This window comes from Lacerta agilis, chromosome 10 (assembly GCF_009819535.1).
Source record: "Lacerta agilis isolate rLacAgi1 chromosome 10, rLacAgi1.pri, whole genome shotgun sequence".
Taxonomy (NCBI): domain Eukaryota; kingdom Metazoa; phylum Chordata; class Lepidosauria; order Squamata; family Lacertidae; genus Lacerta; species Lacerta agilis.
The window spans coordinates 63,603,671-63,630,847 of record NC_046321.1 but is presented as its reverse complement, the minus strand read 5'-3'; the positions used below and the strand labels follow the sequence as shown (position 1 = coordinate 63,630,847).

Sequence of the window (27,177 nt, the reverse complement as noted above, 5' to 3'; positions counted from 1 at the left end):
TTCATTAATACTACTCTATGAGGATCACTAACTTTGTGATGGATTGTTATCAGTGAGCCATTCACAAGATGGTAAACAGACTGATGTTTTAGAAACTCCCCTAGCTACAGCAGAATCTTTGTTTGATTTGTCACTTCTCTATGATAAGGAAGAAATTGAGCAATGAGGTTGAAGTAGGCTAGGAGAAAGATATCTCAGTTTGATCATGGATGGCCACATTCAAAGAAAGACTCAGGACATGCTTTGCTTTTGCCTCCTTGTTTTGTTAGGAGAAATATATGGTAAGGACATGATTTTATTCATATATTAGATAAAATATGAAACACTATTTTGATTGTTCTCAGAAAATCTTTAATATTCTGGTAATCAGTAGATCAAAGCCCAGTCTTTCAGGGTCTCTTTTTGATTTTATTCTATGAAAGGGAATGTACCGTACTCAATATCTTTTTAACAGTTAAGGCTTAATTGGTAATTGATGGGGTTCACTCTCTCCTCCCCAACTGTGACCCCTCCCTCAATTGGGAGGCTGTTTTCAAGTCTAATTGCTTTCCCTGGGACAGGCAAGGAAGTGAAGCCACAGACAGAATGGCAAGGTCTTGCAGACTACTTCTGGCCTGCAAGCTGGAGATTCCCTTACCCTTGAATTAAGCTATAACTAATCAGCATACAAATGGTATGCAGGTGGCACTGTGGGTTAAACCACAGAGCCTAGGGCTTGCCGATCAGAAGGTTGGTGGTTCGAATCCCCGCAACGGGGTGAGTTCCCGTTGCTCGGTCCCTGTTCCTGCTAACCTAGCAGTTCAAAAGCACATCAAAGTGTAAGTAGATAAATAGGTATCGCTATGGCAGGAAGGTAAAAGACATACTTCATACCTGTCTCGTGTGTGTGTTTTAAATGTTAGTAAATAAATTTCTTTTAAAAAATTGGGGATGACTAACTGACTTACTTGCTTTTACATGGGGATTGATTGCATGATTTCCCCTTATTTGCTGTTGATATTGATTTTATTGTTGCTATAATTATATTAGCTGTTTGATATAGATTATTTAGGAAGGCCATTTGACTAGATGCAGCATTTAGATTTCACACAACAACATTTTATTCTAGAATCAATGGAGGCTGAGTACTTTTACTGCCCTATGCAGTACACACATAATTTAGATCTATTGCATATTTCCCCCCCTGAAAAGCACTTATTGATAAACTGGTTTCATTGATTCCAAAAATAAAAGCTCATTGTAGATTGATTCTGTATTACCCAACAATGTGTGCATTTGAAAACAGATGTAGGCAGTCCCAGCAATATGTGTGTGTGTGTGTATCCACACCTGCACAATGATATTGTAGGTGGGCATATAACAAGATCGCAAGCACCAGTTCTTTCACCTGGGACATCTCCAGGGAAGAAAATATGTGGGTAACCTAATCAAAGTTTTTAAAGGCACATCAAATAACCATGTCCACTGTTGTGGACAGCAGGATCTAGAATCTATATGGATTGAAAGCAACATGTTGAACATAAGCATGAATGATTCTGGGTTGAGAAAAACTACCTTTTTCTGCTATGAAATGTGTTAATGTTTTTGCAGCCATAAAGCTTAAGGTAGACAGATGGATATACTGTAGTTAGAAAGCAAAGTGGTTTCTATTTCATGGGAAGATACTGTTAAGGCAAAGTGTACATTGTTGACCAATCTGCACTTAGAAATAATATTTCTGAACAATATATGCTTTGATTCTCTGTAATCTGCAGGGGGAAGAGCACTGAGTTTTTCTGGCTTACCTGGTACAGCCAATGTAACAGAAAATTCTCCAGCTGGTACTGTGGTGTATACTTTCAGTGTTGATTTAACCCCAAATGTTTCAGTGGCAAGCGGATATCCTAAAATAATAAACTCAAATCCACTCACACAAGCTTTTGCTGTCAACCCTGAATCTCCAATTCTGTACCAGGTAAATGTTTGCTTAGTCTCAAAATCTTGCCTGTCAGCTTCTGGTGGTGGAGAATACCGTTATAACATCAATAACTTTTTCCTTTTAATAATAACATGTTGAATCTAATATCACAATTAAACCAGTGCAAAGTAGAGTGTTCTTTAAATATTTCCCTAGAAACATAAAAAATGTAAGGCTGTCATCCCACAGCACTCATTAGATGATTTGTAATGCCTTATCACCATCCTGATTTTGCATGAAGTCGATGTGGGAGAGGGAAGCAAAAGAGAAGGCATGTTGCGCAACACCAGTGGCCCTGGCAGAAGTGGATTTAGGGCAGTTGAACCAGTTCCCCCACAAGGGGCACTTTCCCCCATCCTCCTCAAAGCCTGGTAAGCATTGGGCCAGGGGTCCTCAAACTACGGTATGTGGGCCAGATCCGGCCTGCCAGGGTCCTGAACCCGGCCCACCTGGCAATTGCAGAACCCACGGCGCTCCTCCTTCCCATTGCCTGGATGGCCACAGCCAATGCGAGCTTCCTTCCCTCCGAACCGCTGCTACTGCAAGTGGCTGGGTCAAATCCCTTCTGGCTTCTCCTCTGACCACACTCTCCAGCCCCATCCCAGTTGGCCACCCATCAATCCCATCGTGATCCCAGGCGCGTGTGTGCACGGGCGCGCCAGTGGGAGGTGTGTGTGTGTGAGAAAGAGAAAGACGCTGCTGGTGTTAGTGGCAGCTCCCTCAAAATGCTGGGAAGGGGCCACCGGTTCAGCAGCAGCCTCTGTGGTGGCGTCCACAATCCCCCCTCCCCACCCAGCTTCTTCTACACACACGCACCTCCTCCTCCTCTTCCTCTTCCTCGGTTGCCAGGCAAAGTGGGTCCTCCAGGCTTGGGATCGGCCCACAGACCAGCCAGGCCTGGAGCTGAGCCCAGAGGGGCTGCTGCCACTACCAAGGAAGGCCTGTGGAAATGTGGGCATAGCGTGAAGGCACAGCAGCCAGCGCCCTCCTCTCTCTCTCTCTCTCTCTCTCTCTCTCTCTCATTCCCCCCACTGAAATACTTATAAGTTTATGTTGATTAAAGTAGTTCTTCATTTTAAATATTGTATTGTTTTTCCTGTTTTTTGTGCACTACAAATAAAATATGTGCAGTGTGCATAGGAATTTGTGCATACTTTTTTCAAAGTATAGTCCGGGCTCCAACAGTGTCTGAAGGACAGTGAACTGGCCCTCTGTTTAAAAAGTTTGAGGACCCCTCATTAGGCTTTGGGTAGAAGGTGTGAGGGCTCTGACAGGGTTCTAGGGTCCTCCTGCCTCCTTCCCGAAGCTTGACACCTCCCTTACCCAGCTTTGGGGAAGGCATCTCGAGGGCTGTGGGGTGGGGCGTCAAATTTTAGCCTCACATAGGGCTCCGTGTTACCAAGGTCTGCAGCTGATGGGAGCAAGAAGGGAGAGACACTGACAGAGTGAAATTGGTGATTTAAAACAGTGGCATAAGTTTGGAGAATGTTAGCCGCTTTGAGACTCCTTCGGGTAGTGAAAAGCGGGATATCAAATCCAAACTCCTCCTCTTCTTCTTCTTCTTCTTCTTCTTCTTCTTCTAGAGCAGGGTTGACGAGAACAGAGGGGGAAATGGCGGTTTTAAACAGTGGCAGAAATTTTAGTAAACCAAGTACTTTACCTGTCACAATAATTTATTCCATAAAAGAAAACCCTCGTGAAACCAGAAACATCGGGGAGTTTGAGAAAAGGAACCATTATTTTTATATGCTCTAATTTTGTACTATTATAAGGTAGATTTAAACACATAACCGTAGATCTGGGTCAAGTTAGATGCAATCAGTGCCCAATGAAATAAGTGTAAAAAGTTAGTAATGACTTGACTTGAGGCCCAGTGTGGTCTAGTGGTTAGACAGTGTCAACCACTCAGTCGTGAAGCTCACTAGTCACCACCTCCCAGCCTAAGCTATCCCACACAGATGAAGTGAATGAGGACCATATCAGTTATCTTGAGCTTTTTGGAGGAAAGAAGGGATATAAATGTATCAAATAATCTTCTTCTTTGGCGATCAGTCATAGCCGAGTAAGATTGTCTTCCATAAAAAACGGTTTTAACAGTGAGTCTGTAAGTGAATGTGGAGGCCAATTCTAGATCCACGCACTCTTCCACAATGGGCTGGAGCTGATCACTTTGAGGGTTTGCCAAGTGTGCCTTCCTCTTAGCACATTTTTCCCCTTTGCCCTGAGTTCGAGCGTCTTCAAAACCCATGACACCTTTGGTAAAGGCTGTTCTCCAACTGGAGTGCTCGCAGGCCAGTGTTTCCCAGTTGTCGGTGTTTATACTACATTTTTTTTTAGATTTGCCTTGAAAATTTAAACCTCTTTTGTTGACCACCAGCATTACACTTTCTATTTTTTTAATCAAATAATAATTAACATGAGTAGGCTACCATTGATTTCATTAGGAACTAATTGCAACTCACTTATTCTGGGTCTAGCTCAATATTTGCTAATAATGACTCGTTTTTATTTTAGGTTGTTACCACTGGAGACCCTGTTCCAGATTATGAAGCTATGCCACATCGATTTGAATTACAGATTCTTGCTTATGACACAGCTGGGGCAAATGACCTACAAATACTGACGATTCAAGTGCTTGATATACCTGAACCTCCAATGTTTCTAGGCAATCTGGAATATCAAAGTAAGTCATTTGCTTGAAATAAAAAGAGTGTTTACTACACTACTGATAGCTCAGGTCCACTGAAAGAAGACTTCACTACACCTGAAAAGTTTTACTTGTAATAGTAAAAATCACCCCTGCCTTCACCCCCACAATGTTTCCACTCAGGGCCGTCTCATCCATAGCGGCTAGTGGTGCGCCGCGCCGGGGCGCCGGCCCCCCGAGGGGCGCCCCCGCGAGCCCGCCAGCATACCGGGCGCCCCCTCCCAAACCCGCCCCCATGGGTGGGCTGTCGGGCAGGCGCTTGCGCACCAGCGGCGCAGCCGCTGCTGCCCATGCCGGTCCCGGGCTTTGGCTGCGAGCCGGCCGCCCTCGCCTCCCGTCCCGGGAGCACTGGAAGGGCGCGCAGAGCCCTGCGCCGCTCCAGCACCACGCCCCTTATCCCCCGCTCGCCCACCCCCTCCCGAGGGGCGGCAAGCGCAGGAGGGAGGCGGCGGAGAGGCGGTATGCCGGGGGCGCCGGAGGGATCGCCGCGCCACGGTGGCCGGTCTCCCTAAGATGGGCCTGTTTCCACTGATCTGGTGGCCCCCCTCTTCATTCTGTTGAATGGGGCCTTGGACATTTGACCCAAAGTCCCAGTCTGAAGGCACCACTAGGTCTGCATCTGCCTTGTGATTGGAAGGGAGCACACCCGCAAGCAGTGATTCATGCGCATTGCTGACCCAAGGCATTTTGCTGCCGGAGACTTTATGATTTTAAAACACCATCTCTCCATTCTATGTGCAGAAGCTGATTGGATTAGGAATTGAATGCTATTTCAATGCTGATAGTAACAGGATAGCACACCTGATGTCAGCAGGCCAGGTTGCAGAGGGTTGGGGGTCCATGCAGGCCATGTGTCTCACGCAGCTCTATCCTCCTAAAGAGGAGGTGGTCAGAGGCTCAGGGGGAACAGCCAGAGGGTTCCCTGTGCTGGCCCGCCAGCATCTCCTGATTGATGTGGTCAGGGCCAGCCCATACATGTAGTGGGCTAAAACAGCCAACCTTGATTGGCAGAATCCTACAGGGCACCCCCCGCCGCCACCGCCACACGCCACATGCCAGTGATTTCTTCCATTGAGATCTCACAAGAGCCAGTGTGGTGTAGTGGTTAAGAGCGGCAGACTCCTAATCTGGGGAACCGGGTTCGTGTCTGCGCTCCTCCACATGCAGCTGCTGGGTGACCTTGGGCTAGTCACACTTCTCTGAAGTCTCTCAGCCCCACTCACCTCACAGAGTGTTTGTTGTGGGGGAGGAAGGGAAAGGAGAATGTTAGCCGCTTTGAGACTCCTTCGGGTAGTGAAAAGCGGGATATCAAATCCAAACTCTTCTTCTTCTTCTTCTTCTTCATGAGATCTCACCGGAAGCCACCTGCAAAACGCTGCAAAATAATTGCCAAACCTTGGCACTGGTTTGGAGTCAATTAGACAATGTAGGGTCCTTGGGTGATACCAATTACCCCTGTTTTGAATATCATTTACATAATTTGGGGAGGGGTGCTTCAAAATGTGGGGTTTTCACTGCAAAACTTTGGCACAGGTTTGGGGGTCCCACAAAGGGTTCGTGGTTAATGAAGGGCAGCACCTTCCTGTTTTGCCTCAGGCAGTGAAACAGTACGGGCCACCGCCGGAGGTGGTCATTTCATTCTGCCCAATGGTAGTGCTGGTTCTGTTCATGGAAATACACAATGGGCACTTCTCTCTGAAGGCAAGCAAGGCATCTCCACATTGGGAGTTTTTCACCAGCTTTCACACAGTCCAAAACCATGTGGTCTGAACATTTGGAGCAGGTAAGGTGTCATGCCAACTGTACCCACTCCAAGCTTCCACAGATTAGCTCTTCATGTACGGAACCTGTGTACAGGGGCATCGCAAGGGGGGGGTGCGGTCCACCCCGGGTGTCATGCCTGGGGGGTGACTAAATCCCCCCGGGTGGACCAGTGTGGTGGCGCTTGCACCCCCGGCAATCAGATTTTCGCAATCGTCGTGAAAATCCGCCCGCTGATTGCGCAAATACACCCAGCGGGCGGCACTGGCCACTGGGGATGCACCCCCCGGCAGGCAGTGCTCGCATCCCCGGCAGCCAGTGCCGCACACCAAGCATATTCACGTGATCAGTGAGCAGCGCTGGCACCCCCAGGAGGATCAGCGTGCCCCCATGGCCAGATCGCCCCGCCCCCGGGTGCACGTCATGTTTGCCGCTCCGGGTGCCTGAGCGGCTTCCTCCACCACTGCCTGTGTACATTTGCTTGTATGGTCTTACTCTGAATTAATCATTGGGTAGAGACAGCATACAATATATGCATACAGTACAAACTTAAGGAATGCTCTCCTTGCTTAAATATGGGAGGCCCCATCTGGCATTCCCTTGATGTCTGTCCTGAGTCTTCTGTTTTAATTGCTGTGCTGTTTTAATGGGATTGTTTTAGTGCACATTTTAATTATGGAAGTTTATATTTTAGTGTTTTAATGGAAATGTTTTATTTTGTATTTTAATTATGGAGATTTATATTTTAGTGTTTGTGTAATTGGTTTTTATGCTTGCAAACTGCTTAGAAGCCTAATTTTTTGCATTAAGCAGTAAATAAATTAATTAATTTGCATTGCTAATGACCATGTACAAAGTGAAAGAGAGAGAAAGTAAGATCTCCCTCTTCCTCCTCCTCCACACATCCAGCCTACATGGTTTTGCCCAGCATGCAGGCATGAAGCCATCAGTTTGATTAGAAGTTAGGTAAGGTCAGAACAGAACAGTGAATCAAGCAGATACATGCACCAGACCACATCCTTTCAGTGAGCACTTCAGGCACATAAGAGTATTCTATTGTGATTTGCTCAGTTGGTTAGAGCATGGAGCTGATAATGCCAAGGTTGCAGGTTCGATCCCCGCTGCATATTCCTTCATTGCAGGGGGTCAGACTAGATGATCCTCGAGGGTCCCTTCCAGCTCTACGAATCTAGACTCTAGGATCTGTGCTTTAAATTAATTGTTTTTTTAATGTTATGTTCTTGTTAGAACCTCTCTCCAGTTCTAGAGACTTTGCAAGCGGTTTTAAAGCCCTTTGCATCTGAAAGATACACAGGGTATTATATAGGCATCAAGTCATAATGTGTTCAGGCCTACTTACCTATATGCTTGCATAATATCTTCATAACCTCTTTAATTTAATGCATGTTATACTTTCATCTCCACAGCTGTTATGATCTACCAATTTGAAGGCACAGCAAGTGGAAACATATACCAAATTAATGTAACCACTCCTGTAAAGGTAAGTCAATGTGAGTTTAATTTTAGAAAACAATGTTCTAGGAAATACAACAGTTAAAACCCTTCTCAACTGAATTCAGTAATCAGAAATAATCAAAAGCCACACAGCATATCTGAAACTTATTGCACTGAAGCCTTGAAGTCTTTGACATTGATTGACTGAGTTACTGTGATGACAAGCTGGGTGGAGGAACAACATTAAAAGTGACAATGTTCACAGTCCAGCTTCAGTGAGTAGGGATAGTTTTCAGTTTGATGGGGATTAAGATATCACACAGAAAACTAGATTGAGTTTTTTAAAAAGGTTCATTTTTTCAGATGTGTCCACATTACTGTGCAAACACCTTATAATTTGCCTCTTGATAGGAGCTGGAAGATTTCCAGGTGTTGGGAAGTAACGACATCTTCTTTTTTTAAAAAAAAAAAGATTGTTAATTTCATTTTATAAAGAGAAAAATTATAACAACAGATGAAAATTAAAAGAGGAAAAGCGAACCGTAAAATAGATATGTAGAACAAGTAAGGAAAATAACTTATGAGCTGGTGTGCTTGGGTATAGTCTATAGTGCATTGCTCTGACGGGGTGGAGGGGGGGAATGAGCCATAATACCTGTAATAGGCTTTTAAGGAGATAAACTGACTCTGATACACTTACTGGTAAGTCTATCTGGTTTCAATTTTTCTAAACACCTGCAGAAGAACCTCCAGAAGAACTTTCAGAACTGATTTATGGGGCATGCAGTGGAAGGTGGGAGTGGGAATTTCTGTTGCACAAATGGAAATCCTTGCATTGATGAAAGAAATTGGTTGGATCCTGCCCATTGTCTTAGTTCAGCGAAGACGTTGTCAGCATTTTCTGACTTCCCAGAATCCAGACAGAGAGACATTATTGCCCTTAAGAATTCCATTAAGGCCTGCTTAAACTATGGTAGGGTTGCCATATTTCAAACAGTGAGAATCCGGACAGAAAAGCTATTGAGTTGTTTTTTGTTTGTTTTTGCAACGTTGTTGAGCTATTTTTATGAAAAATTGGCAAAAACAGCAAAGCCGACATGAGCTGCCATACATCTGGATTTCCCCCAGACATTTTTGCGATTTCCACCTGGACACTAGATTCTGGATATGTTCGGGAAATCCCAGCCACATGGCAAACCTAAACTATTAGTCAGTTTCTTGACCTAAGTTTGTTTCCATTCCATTCCATACCCAAACATTACCTAAGTAACGCAACTAAGAATGAGTTTTTGCAGGTCACACAACTATATCTTAGGACCACATGCTTCTTTGCTTACTTCTTTACAAAGGATGTGTTTTGGTGCTCCTTGGAATTATTAGCGCATCAGCTTCTTTCCCTTTCTCATGAGGGTTTGATGTTATTGTTTCTGTCTTGGAAGCAGGAGTTATTCCACATGGGTTTGTGTGAAGTATATATTGGGGTGTGCGTGTGTGTGTGTACACACACACACACACACACACACTATATAGTTCTGAATATTTTATTTTAATAATTTACATACTGATTAATACAACAGTTTTTATGTGGTGTACAGTATGTGTGAAGATAAGATGTTGCGCATGTGAAAAATCATCAGGGTTAAAATAGAATGGAGATGATGACATAACGCAGTGGGACAAAGGCAGAGATTTGGTAAAACCTGTGGAGACTGTCTAGGCTAATTGCTGGAGAAATTATGGCTCTGCAGCATTTCCTGTAAAGAAAACAGGGAGTGAATTACCAAATCGAGCACAATTTAAGTTGAAACACAAACTGTACTAGCCATTTGCATCTCTCTGATTCATACTGCACAACAAAGCAGTACTGTACTGTGATCTCCCAGTTTGTGTCATTTATTTCAGTATTCATTGACCCCAGCATCACTACTGTTCTCTGTTTCTGGAACTGGAACCATTTCTTCCTTGAAAGTATTTGATTATGAGAAAGATCCACATAGGTGAGTATGTATCATGTAGGTAAAGGTAAAGGGACTCCTGACCGTTAGGTCCAGTCATGGACGACTCTGGGGTTGCAGCGCTCATCTCACTTTACTGGCCGAGGGAGACGGCGTACAGCTTCCGGGTCATGTGGCCAGCATGACTAAGCCACTTCTGGCGAACCAGAGCAGTGCACGGAAACACCGTTTACCTTCCCACCAGAGTGATACCTATTTATCTTCTTGCACTTTGACATGCTTTCAAACTGCTAGGTTGGCAGGAGCTGGGACCAAACAATGGGAGCTCACCCCGGCGCGGGGATTTGAACCACCGACCTTCTGATCAGCAAGCCCAAGAGGCTCAGTGGTTTAACCCATGTGTATGTAGTCCCTACATAAATGAGCACTTACTTGGTTAGCAGAGAAGAGATCTGTCGTATGGAACCCACAATGTGACGTTTTGGGTGTTTTGGTTTTACAGCTATATGTTAAACATTACGGCAACAGACTACCTTGGTCGGAATACCAGTGGGACTCTGATAGTCACTATCATAAACAAGAATGATGAACAACCTTATTTTACCATGTAAGTGAAAAATTCTAGCTGTAGCAAAACAGTGTATTTTGGCTTTATAAGTGGATGGCAGCTCACACAAACCACTCCATGCATGGCTGGGATAGATTATCTAAGCCAGGGGTCCCCAAACTAAGGCCCAGGGACCAGGTGTGGGCCAATCGCCTTCTAAATGCGGCCCGCGGACGGTCCAGGAATCAGTGTATTTTTACATGAGTAGAATGTGTGCTTTTATTTAGAATGCATCTCTGGGTTATTTGTGGGGCATAGGAAAGTAGTGTACAAAGTTCATTCAGAATACAGTAATAAGGTGTTGGGAACTTCAAATTTGTGGTTCCCATAAAACTATATTTGTTGAATAAGTTGATCTTAATAAATGCAACTCTAAAGAGTATGATGAGAATAATAAGCTCTTGGTGGGAGAGGAAACATACACACCACAACGGATAGCCTAAGTGTTTTGCTACCATGTAGAAAAGCTATTACATGCATCTCATAATTTTATTCTCAGAGTAAGTGTAAACATCTTGGCTAGGCTACATGAACAGAGAATCATAACACAGACAGCTCTTATTTTTATTAAATTAATTTTTTATGCTCTCAGGGCGGTTTAAAACATAAAAAACCTGTGAATAATCGAAAAGTAAACTAAATAAATGCAGGCCCTCACATTAAAATTGAGTTGAAAAGCGGGTCCTGGTACTAGAAAATCTAGATTTTATTCATTTATCATAGTTCGCACTGGTCAAACTGAAGAGACAATAATCTAGAGTCTAGATATTTTTAACCCAATATGCCAGTTCTCTTTTATACAAGGAAGAGCTGCTCAAACATGCACATTTGTGGCTTCATTTTCTACAACAGGAAACAAAGAGCTTTCAATGTTCTAGAAGAAAGTCTACCAGGACACGTTGTTGCCAATGTAACAGCTAAGGATCCAGATGATGAGGCAGGTGTTAGCAGTCTCCGCTTCAGCATCAACAATCCTGGAGTGTTTCCTTATTTCTCCATAGATGCAGGTCAGCATTTCATTTTACGGATTCCTGAAGGATTTGGAATGGAAAGAAACATTGTGGGTTACGGAGAGCAAGTTCACAGAGTAAATGTTGAAGGAACTGAGCTTGCTTGGCCCAGAGAAGAAAAGGCAAGAGGAGGGTCATGATATCACCTTTCAAATATCTGAAGGGCTATCACAGAAGGGGGCATCAAGGGTCAGGAAAAGATCTAATGGGCTTACATTACAGGAGACAGTAAGGGTTTTGCTTGAACCTTGGCAGAAATGTCTTAATAGAAAGAGGAGTTTGACAATGGAACCTGTTACCTAGAGAGGTGGTGGTGGGCTGTCTCTCATTAGAGGTCATCAGGCAAAGGCTGGCAGCCAACAATTGAGGAAACTCTGGTTTTGGCTTTCCTACCATGAGTAGTAGTTGAGGCTCCAGTACTTTGGCCACCTCATGAGAAGAGAAGACTCCCTGGAAAAGACCCTGATGTTGGGAAAGATGGAGGGCACAAGGAGAAGGGGACGACAGAGGATGAGATGGTTGGACAGTGTTCTCGAAGCTACTAACATGAGTTTGGCCAAACTGCGAGAGGCAGTGAAGGATAGGTGTGCCTGGCGTGCTCTGGTCCATGGGGTCACAAAGAGTCGGACATGACTGAACGACAACAACAACCATGAGTAGTAGCTTGGGCTAGGTGGCCCATGAAACCCTCTCCAGCTCTCTATGATTTTGTTCTGCTTGCTTCTCTACAGCTTGGAGGTAACAACAAAAAACTGTGGTTTATCATTAAGGGAACAAGTCACAGTGAACTTTGGCTTCACATGGTCAGTGCCCTGCTCCTCCCTTGCTGCAATTAGGCTTTTTTTAAATTAAAAAATAATAATAATCCCAACCTTCTATTGGAAGCAATAGAGGTTTTTTCCCCAAGTCAATTTGCTATTCATTGAGTATTTTTCGGTGTGGGGACAGAGATAATCATAGCCATGGAGTGGAGGGAACTCTCCCCTCCCTGTGTTCTGTGACCTCCTGCACCGAAACCCTAAATGCAATTAATTTAAGGAGAAAGGCTGCTATTTAGTTTTTATTGATCTCTCCCACCCACTGAAGCAAGTGCTGCTGCTTCTAGAATGTCTCACAGCTCAGAAAAACTGGGAGTGCGTTAACTCTATATTTAGAGTGAGAGAGTAGAATAGGGGGAATTGGTGTTTCGAAACAAATGTAAGTAGGAGGTGGAACACCCTTTCAAAATAAAATTCCTAAGTCACAGAAGATATTTGTGCACACGCAATTGGAAATGTTTACAGTATATTTCTGTCTCAGTAACTGGTACGCTTCTGGTGGCTAGAAGAATAGACCGAGACTGGGACCCATTACGAGAACATCCCAATATTACATTGATCATTCGCATTGATGATAGGCCCAGCGGTGGACAATATGCTGAAACAGAAATTGTTGTAACTATTGAAGATATTAACGACAAACCACCAGAAAGTGATAACTATAATTACAGGTATTTGTATTTTTGCCCTTTTATCAAATTCCACAACATTTGTGCAAGATTTCAGGACAGATTATATCTCCTGAATCTTTTTTAGCACAGAGTTTGGTATGCAAAGTTATGAAGTTGTAGTGGTAATTGTAATTTATTAAACCATACCAAAACATTAGGATTAAATTATTTTCTTAATATAGTATCGGTGGATAACACTGCTAATACCTGAAGTAATTCAAAGGCCACTCTCCAGTACTAGCAACACCATCCACTGAAATATATAAATTTAATAAATAATAATAATAATAATGTGACAAAAATCAAATCTTTATAAGAAAATGTAGTAGGATAGTTGTTATATACATATATTTAAAAATCTTGTCCTAAGTCACTGTCAAAACTTCTTAGCAAATTGTGCCCTCTTGAGCTCTCCTGCCTTTTTGGCTATCTTCCCATTATGTTTTCCAGCCCCCACAATGCTCCTTTCTAAATGCCAGCAGCTCATATTTCATCCCAGGACCTATTTTAGATTTTTCATAGTCAGACCAACTTTCTGCTTTCCTCAAAGAAGCTGTGCTTTGTCATTTTTTTAATAGCAAAGCTACCCCCTCCCCAGTGGCGGAGCTTCAAGCTCCGGCGGGGGGGGCAGGGCGGAGAGCAGGCGGGGGTGTGGCTCGTGTCCTGGGGGTGTGGCGCACTGCCTGCGGGGGCATGGCGCCCAGTGTGTGCGGGGGGGAGCCACGATAGCACCCCACTGGGATCGTGCCACCGGGGGGAGTGCACTTCCCCCCACACCCCTGTTCCTCTGCCAGTGACCCTCCCCCACCAGAATGTTTATATAGACATTCTGTGACATCACAGCCGCTCAGCCAAAGGCTAGTGTGGACTCGCTGACAAACAACAAAGGCTAATGGATTTTTTTATCAAATGTACAATATTAATTTGGCCACAAGCCAAAGCCACTTACACCCAGTGAAGGTATACAGCCTCATCTTTAATATCAGTCACTTTGTGCTGCTGCAAGCTTCTTCTGAAACTTTGAGTTGCTTCCGTAGCAGTTTGCAATTCACTGCAGAAGGCCTGTTGAGAAATGAGCACCTCTTGCTTGTTTACGCCCATTACCTCACACCTATTTCTTCTACCCACCCAAGTAATTTTTGGGATGGGATATGACACTAAGGAGAAAATCATACTTGAAAAGTCCCCTTACAACAGGGGTAGGCAACCTAAGGCCCGGGGGCCGGATGCGGCCCAATCGCCTTCTCAATCCGGCCCGCAGGTGGTCCAGGAATCAGCGTGTTTTTGCATGAGTAGAATGTATCCTTTAATTTAAAATGCATCTCTGGGTTATTAGTGGGGCATAGGAATTTGTTCATATTTTTTTCCAAAATAGTCTGGCCCACCACATGGTCTGAGGAACGGTGGACCGGCCCACCACTGAAAAAGGTTGCTGACCCCTGCCTTACAAGGATACTTGCTGAATGCCGTACGGTTGCATGTGCTGTAGCACGTAGTATAACTGCAACAGTCATGCCCACTTTAAAGATTCCTGTACTTTCTGTGTGGTGTTTTAGTGCCAAATTGGAAATGTGGGTAAGAAAGAACATTTTAAGGTGATCTTAGACCTATTTCCCTGTATGAACATTCCCACTAGGAATGGTCCCATGATCGTTCCGTGATTTTTGTGGCAGACTGTTGCAGGATCAAAACGGGTAGTTTACAAGTGCAGGTGTTGTGCAGGGATCAAATGTGCTTAATTATTTCTGTCTCGCCTGTACTCCTAAGTGGTCAGGTTTTAAGGAGACATACATTACTGAGAGAACACATATGAAGCATTGAAGCATTTATGAAAGGTGCCAAAGGAATATAAAGTAATAGAAGGCCTGGAATAAGGATTATCGGTTATTTGTGCCTTTCTTTAAAAGGATAGAGATAAAAGAAACAGCGCGCCCTGGAGAAATACTTCTTGATTTGAAAGATTTCTTTCATGACTATGATGCTGAGTTACGAAACCAGCTGCTTAACTTCACTGGATTGTCTGGAGTTGGAAGTAGCAAGTTCACACAGGATCCACCTGACTCTGGAAGGATCAAGGTCAGTTTATTATTGATTTATTCTCAAAATATTTATTTTCAAAATTAAGAAAAATTAGAACCCCCACAGTTTATTGCTCTCTGAGCATTGTACAAAGATGAAACTAATATTTTTGAAAACACAAAACTAATGGCAATAAATATGAAACGGAAGTAACGATTGCCAGAACAGCAGAGGCAACCTTAAAATACTAGAAAGTAAAATTGCATTTAGAACTACTGGTTCTCAAAGCAACTTGCATACAATTATCAACATAGCAATTAAAATAAAAATATAACTAACATAGGTATCACTAAAACTGGCAAGCCAAGGCCAAACACTGTACAGAAAATATAGCAACAATACAGTTTCTAGAATAACCAAGTACAAAAAGTGGGGCAGTTGCTCCCCATCTGCTTCCCTGTCTGGTGTACATTAAGCAGGGCTTAGGAGGTAGTGGTCCTTCTGTCATGAATTGTCCTCCCTTTTCCCTTTCCATTGGATTACTCTGTTAAGGAAATAAACCCTTCCAATGCAACCTATCACTAAAGTCACAATATAATAGTAAAATCGCAATAAGCCACAAGCAAATAACATTCTCCCAATTTTTATCCAGCTGACAGGAAATGTGGATCTTGAAAATGCAACTGATGGAGCAGAGAAGGAAGAATATACTCTGACCGCTGAGGTGCAGAATATTGCTTTCCCATACTATGCTAGCAAGTATCTCCTTTATTCTTTTTTTCCCTTTTTTTTGAATTTTTCTACATTCTTCTTCTGAAGGAACTGGTCTATTTAAAATAGGATTTGCAACTTTAAAATAGGATTTGTTTCATCCTTCCCTTAATTGCTATATTTACAGATATTATCTACATTTATGTCAAAATACAACCAGTCAACGAGTTTAAGCCAGTATTCAGTGATACTTCGTATGTTTTTAATGTGTCAGAAATAGCAGCAGGTAAGTAACAACACTTTTTTCAGAAATGTACAAGGCTGTAGAATTTAAGTACCGGTATACTCCAAAATAATTTCCGATTGAATGGGGCCATCAGCCACTCATCCTTTCAAGCAAGCAGTTGTGCTGCGCTTAAAGCTGCATTCATTCATTTTAGTTAGTAAGTTTTATATATGGCTACATATGTGTGTGTGTGTGTGTGTGTGTGTGTGTGTGTAAGTGTAAAAACACACACACACACCAGTCAGGTGCTTGCCCCTCTCTCTGCCAAGCAGTGGCAAAAGCCCATGCGGTCCCCAGGCACTCACACAGGATCTGTGCTGCTTTGGAGAATTGAAGACATGGTGGAGACTGTTGTGGATTTAAGAAATATGGTTTATTCACCTATTTACACCTTCAGTCTGCATGAAGGGAGTCCAGATCTTACTGCAGGGTCATTTCAAGAGGGGTTTGTGCCCCACAGCTGTGCAGCCCAAGGCAGCGCCGTCTTAAAGGGATCGGGCGCCCTGGCGCAACGATCCCTCGGCGCCCCCAGTGGGCCGCCTCTCCGCCCACCTCCCTCCCGCGCTGGCCGCCCCTCGGGAGGGGGGGTGGCCGAGCGGGGGATGAGGGGTGTGGCGCTGCAAGCCGGCCGGCCTCCGGAGCCCCAGCTAGAGCGCTGGGAAGGGCGTCGCAAAGCCCCGCGCCGCTCCAGCGCCATGCCCCTCATCCCCTGAGGGGCGGCCAGCGCGGGAGGGAGGTGGGCGAGCGGGGGATGAGGGGTGTGGCGCTGCAAGCCGGCCGGCCTCCGGAGCCCCAGCTAGAGCGCTGGGAAGGGCGTCGCAAAGCCCCGCGCCGCTCCAGCGCCATGCCCCTCATCCCCTGAGGGGCGGCCAGCGCGGGAGGGAGGTGGGCGAGCGGGGGATGAGGGGCGTGCACTGGAGCAGCGCGGGGCTTTGCGCGCCCTTCCCAGCGCTCCAGCTGGGACTCCGGAGGGCAGCCGGCTTGTAGCTTGCCCACCAGCGCGCGAGCGCCCGTCCGCCCGCCCATGGGGGCGGGCGCGGGTTGGGGAGGGAGCGCCCGGTATGCTGGCGGGCTCGCGGGGGCGCCCCTGGGGGGCCTGGCGCCCTGGTGCACCGCGCTACCCAGCCCCTATTGTGAGACGGCCCTGGCCCAAGGCATCTCTGCAGCCAGCCCTGCAGCCAGCCTCCTCCAAAGATGGATCTCAGCTCTTCTTCCTGCTTCTTATTCCCAACAACCATTGCTCGAAGACTCCCTTTTCCTGTCCCCCCAAACACACACCCTGTCACCTTGGCAACCTGTTCAGATCTCAGGGCAGGGGGAAGGAGTTCCCTTGTATTGTTAATAGCCCTCTATTGTTCTTTTGATAGCTGTAGCTCAGCCAGGTTGGTTTGTATAAACCAGCCCAGGAATTCCCTGCCTAGCACAGCTCTGCAACTTGTACTTTAATCCATATCCCAATTGATCAAAATCCTAGCATTTATTCATTTCTAGGGTTTAGTGGGGACCCCCCCCCCCCCAAATGTATTACAATAATGGTTTGCATAAAATGGTATAAAGCTAGCGTTGGCATATTTCAAAAAGTGAAAATCCGGACAGAATATTTTTTTTGGGGGGGGGGTAGTTGTTGAGTTTTTTTAATTTTTCGCCAAAGTTGTTGAGCTTATTTTCAATACACGCACACAGTTTTGAGCTTTTCCCAAATGATTTCTGTCCAGATGCTCTTTTCAAGAGCCAAATCCCAGATATGTCCAGGAAATTCCAGAAGTATGCCAGCCCTAATAAAGCAGAGTTTTCCACTCTGGGGAACCCCCATCCCATGGCCCTAATTACACCTGCCAGTCCTTCCCATTTGGACCGGGAGACCACTTTGGCTAAGCCACACCCACCTGCCCTACATTTGACATTATGTACTTTTAAAAGAGTTGCCAAGCTGTTTCATGGATTAGGGTGATGGTGAATGGATTCATGTATCACAAGCTCCAGGAAGCAGGAGACTTCCACAAGCAGATCCTCCTCATTCAAGTTCCATTATGCTGCACCACTATTTTAAAAAGGAGTTGCCTCAGAAACACCACTGTTTACAAAGCAGCACTGCTTCCTCTGCCAGTCTCACAGTGCATGAACATGTCATATACACCCTGACAGAGAAATCTTATGTGTATTTATTCAGAGATATGTCTCACTGTGTTTATTGGGGCTTATTCCTTGGTAAATGTGCTTATGATTCGGAAAACAGAACTATTTTTAAACTAGAAAAATGGAGGCAGGGGTGGAGAGAGACACAGAAGGCCCCTGTAACATGGTTAGAACTGCAGCAAATTATGGATATAAACCCTTTGGAAGCCATTTTACATATAAGCCATATATCAATAAATAAACAATAGTGGCTGGTGTTCAACTAACTTTTACTCTGAATGGGATCTATTGAAATGAATTAACATGACTAAGTTAGGTCTGCTAATTTCTGTGGGTCTACTTTGAGTAAAACGTAGTTGAAGATTTATTTACTTGTCAAATTTATAAAGGTTTCCATCACCAAACATTCCCTAGGCATCTTAGAGCAGAATTTTAAGAATGCAATTATAATAATAATGAAAACCATCAATAAGAAATGCAGTTTTGGAAACTGCTGAGGCAATCTGCAAAGTCCTTCCCCTTTAATATTGGAAATATACTACCCTCAAAGATGTCTGTGTTTCAAATGTTGCTTCATTTCAGTTCGTACCATAATTGGACAAGTGATTGCTACAGACAAAGATGTACCATCCACCGGAATATCCTACTCAATTTCAGTTGGAAAAGGCAACCCTAACTTCTCAGAAATTTTCTGGATTGATCCTACAGGGGGCAACTTGGCAATTATAGCTAGATTAGACTACGAAACATGGCAGAGTGCCATTCTCACGGTGCAGGCCTCTGACAACAATGGCGAGACTGCAACTGTGCCAGTGAGTAAGATGCTGGCTTTTAGGCCAATATGTCTACTTCTAATATCTGCAATTTTCTTCCAAGTGTCTAATAAAAACAATAGGGCTTGCAAGGCATTCCAAGAGTGCAGAGATATTTGCATGGGGGTTTTCTGAACCGGATCAGTTTCATGTTTCAATTTCCACTATCCCATTCCAAAACTCAGAGCCATCATTCATCAAGACCTGACAGCTTCTGGACCCTGAGTCAAATGGGACCTCTTTAGAAAAGGAAGTTGGTTCCACTTAGCGAGGACTCTGAGACAGCCTCTATAAAGGGCACACCATCCATCCTTGCACTCAAGGGCTCCAACATATACCCTTTGCCACATGCCTGGTTTCCCCTTATGCCATAGCAGCTCCCAAAACAAAGACAATAGCAAACCTGAAGAGAAATGGCCAGCTGAAGAACAGTGGTTGCTTGGCAGCCTGACATCTTCACTAAGGTCTGCAGCTGAGGGATGAGACTTGACTTAAGTGCTAGCAGGTTTAAGTACCCCACATGAAAAAGTAGGCTTTCCATAAGGAGAACCCCTCATCAACATCTGCTTGGTTGGAGCTGGTATAACACCTATCTTTTCTTTGTGGGCAGCTCTCCTGCTATTTCAGCAAATGCCCTGGACCCTGGTTCCTCCATCTCCCTTGTAGACCTGTGATTCCATCCCACCTGCTCCTGTTTGCAGAAATAGGACACCCCTTGTTCACACTGTTTGCTCATTGGAGTGGATAAACAATCATGAAAGAAACCCTCTACTGACATCTTTTAGATCATTGAAAATGAAATTAATGAGCCTAAGTTAGTCATGTCTATTAGGAGTGGTGGTGAATACCATCCAATATCCCCAAAAGGTGGGTGGGAGAGGATCAATTCTTGCCAGTGAATATAAAAAGGAACCTGGCTTAATTACAAGAAAGGTGGTTTCATACACACATCCCGTTCCCTTCTTTTAGGTAACAGTGAATGTTCTTGAAGCAAATGACGAGCCACCAATTTGCAGTCCTAATTCATATTTGCTGAATATTCCAGTAGACCAGTCTTTTGGCACCAACATTGCTGGATTCAGTATTACATGTGTGGATCGCGATTCAAGTCCTACATCATTCCGTTACTCTTTTGATTCAGGTAATTTACTTCTGGAGTTTTGAATTTTCCCCATGTGATTTTTTGCTAGTAGTCTTTAATAGAATCAAGCGTGTATTACAACAAAACATTTCATGTGTTTTTGATTTTATATGATGTTGGTTCCCAGGGCCAGTCCTATCTTTAGGCAGAATGAAGCAGCTGCCTCGGTCAGTGGATGCTGGAGGGTGGGGCAAGGAGCAGTGCAAAAGGTTGGAGGACAGAATTGTGTGGGCTATGCAGCCTCCCTAAACTAGCCTGCTGCTCTCGGGTATAGCTGTCAGGTACAGTGGAGGATGCTGTCCCATCATCAGTATGTGCTCTGGTCCATGATGATGCCCATAGTCAAGGGAAGGTAATGGCCCAAGCAACAAGGAAATCAAGATGGTAGTTCAGGACCACAGTTCCTGATCTCACTGCTGAGCCAGAATTTTCTCAGCATAGCAACTGGCAGAGCTTTATAGTCCGCTAGCATGATGACTTGGTTGTCTGAAACCACCATCAGCTGTAAGGGACAGAGCAACGTAAGCCAATGGGGAGCAAAACTTGTGCATTGAGATTTCTATGCAGTAACCACCAGGTTAACTGGAAATGTCACAAATCCATCCATGCTAGAGAATCAAAACCAGAAGCTTCCTTCCTGTGACTTGCTACTCGTTTTAATCTGCAGTTTTACTTTGGCTTTGTTTTAGGTAATGTGAATAACCACTTCGTTTTCTCACCAAATGCTGGCTCTAATGTCTCGCGTCTGATCCTTGCATCCCCTTTTGACTTCGAAAGCGGCTTGGATAAAATTTGGAACTACAGGCTGAAAGTCTTCATAACAGACGATAACCTACTGTCAGCGGAAGACAGAGCTGCAGTCCGCACTGAAACTGGCACAGTGACGCTAACCATCAACATAATCCCAAAGCCAACCACAGAGGCCCCGACGACAGTAAGTGCTCTAGCGTGCTGAAGAATGCAGGTCGCTGTCTGTGTGGCATTAAGAAACATCAGTAAATATGCCTCTTAATAAGTGGAACCTCTGAATTCCACTACAGGGGATGTGAAAAGCCTGGGCCCACCTGTCCGCAGCTTCTCCACAAAGTAGTTTTCCAGTGAAACGAGTTGCTGACTAGGAGTGAGTCATTAACACTACCATTTAGGATTCGGGTTGGGAACCTTTGCCCATGTGTGTGTGTGTGTTTGAATCTGACCCTCAGGACTCTCCCTCAGTCATGCCTCCACCCTAGCCACACAACCCACTGAGTATTTTTGCATGCCTGAGGTGTGTCCTTGAACTGTGATAATGTCTGTTTCTATCCTCAATTCAGGGAAATGAGGTGGGGAGGGGTGTGCTTGGGTGGGTGTAAAAATGAAAATTTTATATTGATTTCTCCTCCCACTTTTGCCCCTAGAAGGTTGCCCACAAAGCCCTCAGGTTGCAAAAGGCTCCCCCCTCACTTCTTTAGAAGTCTATCTATGACAATCGCTGAGCTAAAATAAACCACAGTTTCTAAACACATCCACAAAGGCTGCAATCCTATATTCATTTGCTTGGGAATAAGTCCCATTGACCCAATGGGGTTTACTTATAGCAACTAACCCCCTGCAATTCAGGAATCTTTTGCTCAATGTGGGGCTCGAACCCACAGTCCTGAGATTTAAGAGTCTCATGCTCTACCAACTGAGCTCTTCAGAGTAGACATGCACTCTAACAGACTCAAAAGTACCTGCAGTATATAGTTACTACTGAAAGGCTAACCTTCCGTTATGAATATGTTTCTTTTGACATTTTTCCATTTTGTTTTGCAAGCCTCGTGTTATCATTTTGACTAGCAGAGAAAATGTGTATTCTGCCTTGGCTTGGTACGTGCCATTCATCATTTCCCTTGGCAGCTTGATCCTCCTTGGGCTTCTTGCGTATCTCACCTTTTGGCTGGCAAAATACATCCGCACTCACTGCCCACCAAAGCCTAGAGCTCCAAAACCTAGAGCTGATAAACAGCCACTGTAAGTAATTGACAGAAACGATGCACCTTGTATCATTTATTTCTACACTAATATATTACTGCAGGTCAACAAGATCACATACCCTCAATTGTTTCTGCTACTCTTAAGTTTCAATGTAAAATACGCACTTTACCTAGAATCTCACATGGTACCGTATTTTTCGCTCCATAAGACGCAATTTTTTTCCTCCCAAAAAGTAAGGGGAAATGTCTGTGCGTCTTATGGAGGGAATGATGGTCCCTGGAGCCAAATTGCCCAGGAGCCAAAAGCAGGTCCTGCTTTTTTTTAAAGAAAGAGAGAGGAGGAGGTGTTGAAAGGACCCCACTCAGCAGCTGATCAGCAAGAGATCGGGAGAGAGATAAGACTCCCCGGCTCCCTCTGGGCCCCACCCCCTTGCCCAGGCCTCCATTGTTGAATGTGCCTGCAGAGGGAGGCTGTTTGTTTCCCCAGCCACATGTAACTGGCTGGTTAGATTATCTTTCTGCAAACTGTAGAAAGGGCTCCTTAAGAATCTGCAGAAATGTGAGTTGAACCCCATAAAAATGGGGCTTTCCCTCTTGCTTTCCCCCCTTTGCAAAAGCTTTGCTTACCCCCCCCCCCCCGGCAAAAAAGCTTTGCTTTCCCCCCTTTGCAAAAAAAGCTTTGCTTCCCCCCCCCCTTTGCAAAAAAGCTGCACAAATCTGAGCTGATCCTCAAAAAACCAGGGCTTTCCCCCTTTCCTCCTCAAAAACTAGGTGCGTCTTATGTTCAGGTGCGTCTTGTGGCGCGAAAAATACTGTACATGAAATATGTTTTACAGCAGCTTGTCTTTTTTTCACAAAAGAAATCTGAAAGCAAAACGCAAAAAAACTAATACTGAAAATAATAAAGAGTAGCCTTTGTTCAAGAAAGACAAAATAAAATTACAGTACTTTAAACATATGCAACATTTCCCCATTCACGTGAATTGCATTAGACAAAATTCAGTAGAAGAAATTAATAACTGTATTATAGAAACACCCAGTTGCTACTTATCTGTCTGCAGCAAGGCAACTGGAGGAAGATGGTTGGGTATGAGATAACAACATGAATTAACCCTCAGTAGGAGCACCTAACAGAACATCATAGTCCCTGGTCTGTTGCTTTCTTCCCGTAGAATAAAAGCACTAAAATGTTATGTCATGCATATTGTGTTTAGGGGCAGACTTCATTCACACTGCCATCAGTACCAAATTGCATTGTTATGATATCTGCCTCTTAAACCTGGAGCATGAGCAAATGCCCACCACCCAAAATTTGGAGTCTCCACTGTGTTTGATATTTATTATAGGATTAAATGCTCATTTGTGTATTGTATTGCCAAATGACTGCTCAAATAGATTAACATTTATCTATTTATTTATTATTTGCAACAGGATGAAAACACCAGGTATGCATTTCCTTTTTTTTTTCAAATTGTGTGCATATTTCTCAGATAACTCTTCATTCTAGACTTGCATGTTCTAAAGTCCTGTTGAGGTCAAATAACAAGGTTAGATCAAACTCTAGACCAGAATGTAATGTTTCAAATATTAGCAGAGCTGGGCAGGGGTTTGTTATATAGTTTATAGCCAATGAGGCTGGTACTCTCCACAACATTTGTTTGATGCTGCAGAGTGCCTGCTTCCTTCCGCATATGTATCACTTGCTAGGTCACTAACTGGAGGCACAAACTGGATGTGCATACAGGTGTGCATTTGAATTCAATCTGTGAGTGTGGAAACCACCCACCACTAATTCATCCATCCATCTGCACTACATTGCTTTCAATGGGATGCATATTATTTATTTAGTGTGTGTTTTTTTTTAAATTTAAATTATGCCCATAATTACATGTCTAGTTTAAATCTGGGGTATTGTTAAAAGTTAGCATAAGCAAGACCATGTTTTCCTTTTTTTCCCAATAGAAAAGAAGAAAGCTAAGAAAGAAGTGGTTTGGGTATGTATGCTATCAAACAAAAAATAAAAAGAAGTGTTGCTAGCCTAAGGCACTCCCTTTCTTCTTTCGTCCCATCCTAATGTTATAGCTTTTCCTTTCTGTTCAGAACCTACATTCAAAATACAAAGCACACAAGCATTTGAGTCACTGCTTTTCTTGCTCTAATGCACAGAAGCAAGAGCCCAGCCACTCCCTAGTTGCTGTTTCCTTGTAATGCTTTGTTTATGAGGGATAGCCAACATGGCGTCCTCCATACTGCAGCTCCCATCATCCTTGACCATCAACCATGCTGGCCAACAGCATATGGAAGGTACCACATTGGTTACTTCTGCTTCACACCATTATTGTCATTCACAAGTGAATCAAGAATGTAACGTGCTTTAAAAACGTTGCCCTAATTTGCATATAGGTGGTTAAGATACATTTATGAGCCATGAATAAATCGTCATCAGGTTTTGAAACCTGTAAAAGTACCATTTCTAGCATTCTAAGTTCCATTTCCCATAAAATACCAATAAAGCATGGATAATCTATGAGATTTGTTTGGGAAACCTTGTGCAGAAAAGTCTGAGAACAGCATCTCTCTCTTTAACCAACCAATTTACCTAGCACAATGATTAGATTCCCAGCAGCCTACCTTTCATAGGTCTCTGAAATCTGCTTCATTCTATATAGATCAATATTTTTCCTCTTCTCACCATTTTTTTAAAAAAATAAATGGCACTGATTTCTTGATTTCTTTTTTTGGCTAGGAGATGACCAACATAAACGCTGTTTTTGATGGTGAAGCAAAAGACCCAGGTATCACTACTTCTAATGGGAGGGGAAATGAGAAGAAGAAATAAGTTTGAAATGAAAGAGCTTAACTTTAATTGCAAGGAGTCACTGACATTTCCAAGGAAAATATCAGTGACATACAGTTTAAATAGGAAAGTCAAACTCCAATATTTGGAAGTGTACTAAAGTAGTAACACATATTTGCCGCTATTGAATAATTGGTTTGCCGACCAGTTAATACTGCATGTGCGGAATAACTTTTCCATGTGCAAAACTCACCTTCTGCTTGTCTAAGGAAAGCCACAGCAGATCCACCCAAATGCACAAGCACATGATGGTTTCGTTGCTTTTTTCACAAAAGTGACCCAAAGCATTTAACCAAGCACAAGAACAAGAATAAAATAAGCACCTAAGTACATGAATATATTCAGTGCAAGGCAAGCTGTAACATCTCTACAGAAGACATATGGATGTGCATTGCTCCCTTTTCTTTCTTGATGAGGATGAGAGACAATGTGCATCCTCGCTGTCCTTTTCCCAAGGTCAGGAAGGCTGGAGCTTGGATGAGAGATGTTACTTCACCAATGAAGCAGGGAGCTTCTGTAAGAGCCTGGCCCTGATTTAAGGTGATTCTGTCCAATTTCCCATCCTCCCAAGCAGCTCTTTCTGACAGTTTGGTGGCAGCATGCAGCTCCTGCCAGGCTCACTATCTCCTCTGGTTCTGGAGGAGATGTCAGAGGGTCTGAGAGCTGGCCAGGCACCTAGGCAGATGGTGTGGTGGTCTTTAGTCTTGGGGCAAGGATGTCCAGATCCGACAGCTCCTCGGGTTCTAACGGTGTGAAGATCTGTTGAGGTTCCCTGCTTCCCCCCTGCGTACTGCGGTTTAAGGTCTGGGTATGGCTGAACCCTGACAGTAACATCATCATCACCATCATATAGATGTTAGCTACTTGTTACCTAAAGGTCTCCACGTGACAAACAACACAGTTTAAAACACTCAGTACATTTATATGATAAAAACCAAAACCCCTTCATAACAGCTACAGGAAGCTTTGCCAGCACACTAGTAACAAAACATCATCTCAGTGTATTCAAAGACCTTGGGGGAGGGAGGTATAATTAAAAAATTCCTTCCAGTAGCACCTTAGAGACCAACTAAGTTTGTTATTGATATGAGCTTTCGTGTGCATTTCATTTGAAGAAGTGTGCATGCACACGAAAGCTCATACCAATAACAAACTTAGTTGGTCTCTAAGGTGCTACTGGAAGGAATAAAACTAAATATACTCTTACCCCTTAATCTGTGGTATGGAATAGCTATATTATTATTTTTTCCCTCTCCATAGTCACTGGCAAATGGTATGAATATAATTCCAAGTCTGGGGCTCGAAGATGGAAAGATACCAACATGCCTTCTAAGTTGGAAGCAAAGGGCCCAGCTGCAGAGGTGATGACTACACACAGAGTCCAACAGGATCGAAGCAAACAGGAAACTGAGCCCAGTGGCCCAAAGCTGGGAGGACAAAACAAGACAGCACAAAAGTCCACAGAAAGGAAGACAGAGACTTCTGACCCAAATAGCAAGCTAAAGTTGCAGAAGCCAAAAGAAGAGCCTTTGGCCAAGGGGTCTTTGTCACCTGCCCCCCCTCACAAGTCACCGGTCCCTTCTCCCAAAATATATCCCAAGTACGAGAATCAGTCTATACAAAAATGAAGGTTATATTTGTAACCCAGGAAAAAAACCACTTGTAATCTTAAATCCAAATAGCGAGAGGTAATGCAGACAAATTGTAATCATTTTCAGTTTCACCCCTACACAAGAGGGAGGATACCAAATGATCTCTTCTGGCTGACTACCAATTCTCATTGCGAAGGCCTGTTTAGAGCACAATCCATTCCAGTGACTTAATACAATGGGATGATGAGCAGTTTGTATAACTTCCAAGCAACTTTGGCTTTTGTAATCTCATGAATCAGATCTAAAACAGTGGGGCGGGGTGGGAAACTGGACTTGATTTGGAGAAAACAAGAGACTGAAGTGCATGTATATTTCATTAGAGTTCTTGTGACAAGATCATTTGCCTGTGGGAAAGTTGCAATAGAAGGTGGCTGCAAGCTGCTATGGGATTTTTTAAAAATATATGTGTAATCATAAACATACTAGCAGCATAATTTGGGCACAATGGCTTTTGACAAAAGTAGCTCTAATTTGGCCTTCATCCTATGTATCTTAATTTTTGAAGCAAAGTCGCCATGCAAGTTTCTCCATAAATATATTACAATAAACCAGCTATTACGGCAAGGGCTGTGAGCCTCTTCTGTAACCCTTGGATCCGCACCCATACTTGGGTTCCATGCCCCTTGTATTCAATTCTGGCTTGAGCTGTGGGCTCACAAATCTCCCA

At 43.9% G+C, this 27,177-nt stretch overlaps 1 protein-coding gene across 1 annotated transcript; it reads left to right on the top strand.

The window, feature by feature from the left end:
- On the top strand, nucleotides 1-27,040 carry CDHR3 (cadherin related family member 3). Its single transcript, XM_033162413.1, has 20 exons — nucleotides 1-281; nucleotides 1,755-1,954; nucleotides 4,472-4,640; nucleotides 7,853-7,926; nucleotides 8,794-8,809; nucleotides 9,778-9,877; nucleotides 10,338-10,442; nucleotides 11,295-11,449; nucleotides 12,752-12,941; nucleotides 14,849-15,017; nucleotides 15,613-15,715; nucleotides 15,859-15,957; nucleotides 18,676-18,905; nucleotides 19,875-20,046; nucleotides 20,736-20,980; nucleotides 21,842-22,038; nucleotides 23,433-23,446; nucleotides 23,964-23,995; nucleotides 24,748-24,796; nucleotides 26,119-27,040. The coding sequence occupies exons 1-20, from the start codon at nucleotides 206-208 to the stop codon at nucleotides 26,484-26,486; spliced, it is 2,763 nt and encodes a 920-aa protein (XP_033018304.1). The 5' UTR covers nucleotides 1-205; the 3' UTR covers nucleotides 26,487-27,040.
- The last annotated feature ends 137 nt before the right edge of the window (nucleotides 27,041-27,177 follow it).

Excerpts from the sequence above, each read along its gene's own strand:
- CDHR3 (XM_033162413.1), top strand. The coding sequence starts at position 206 with ATGGATGGCCACATTCAAAGAAAGACTCAGGACATGCTTTGCTTTTGC. Across the intron at positions 282-1,754 it reads TTTGTTAGGAGAAATATATG|GGGGAAGAGCACTGAGTTTT; the intron begins GTAAGGACATGA and ends TGTAATCTGCAG. Across the intron at positions 9,878-10,337 it reads TATGAGAAAGATCCACATAG|CTATATGTTAAACATTACGG; the intron begins GTGAGTATGTAT and ends TTGGTTTTACAG.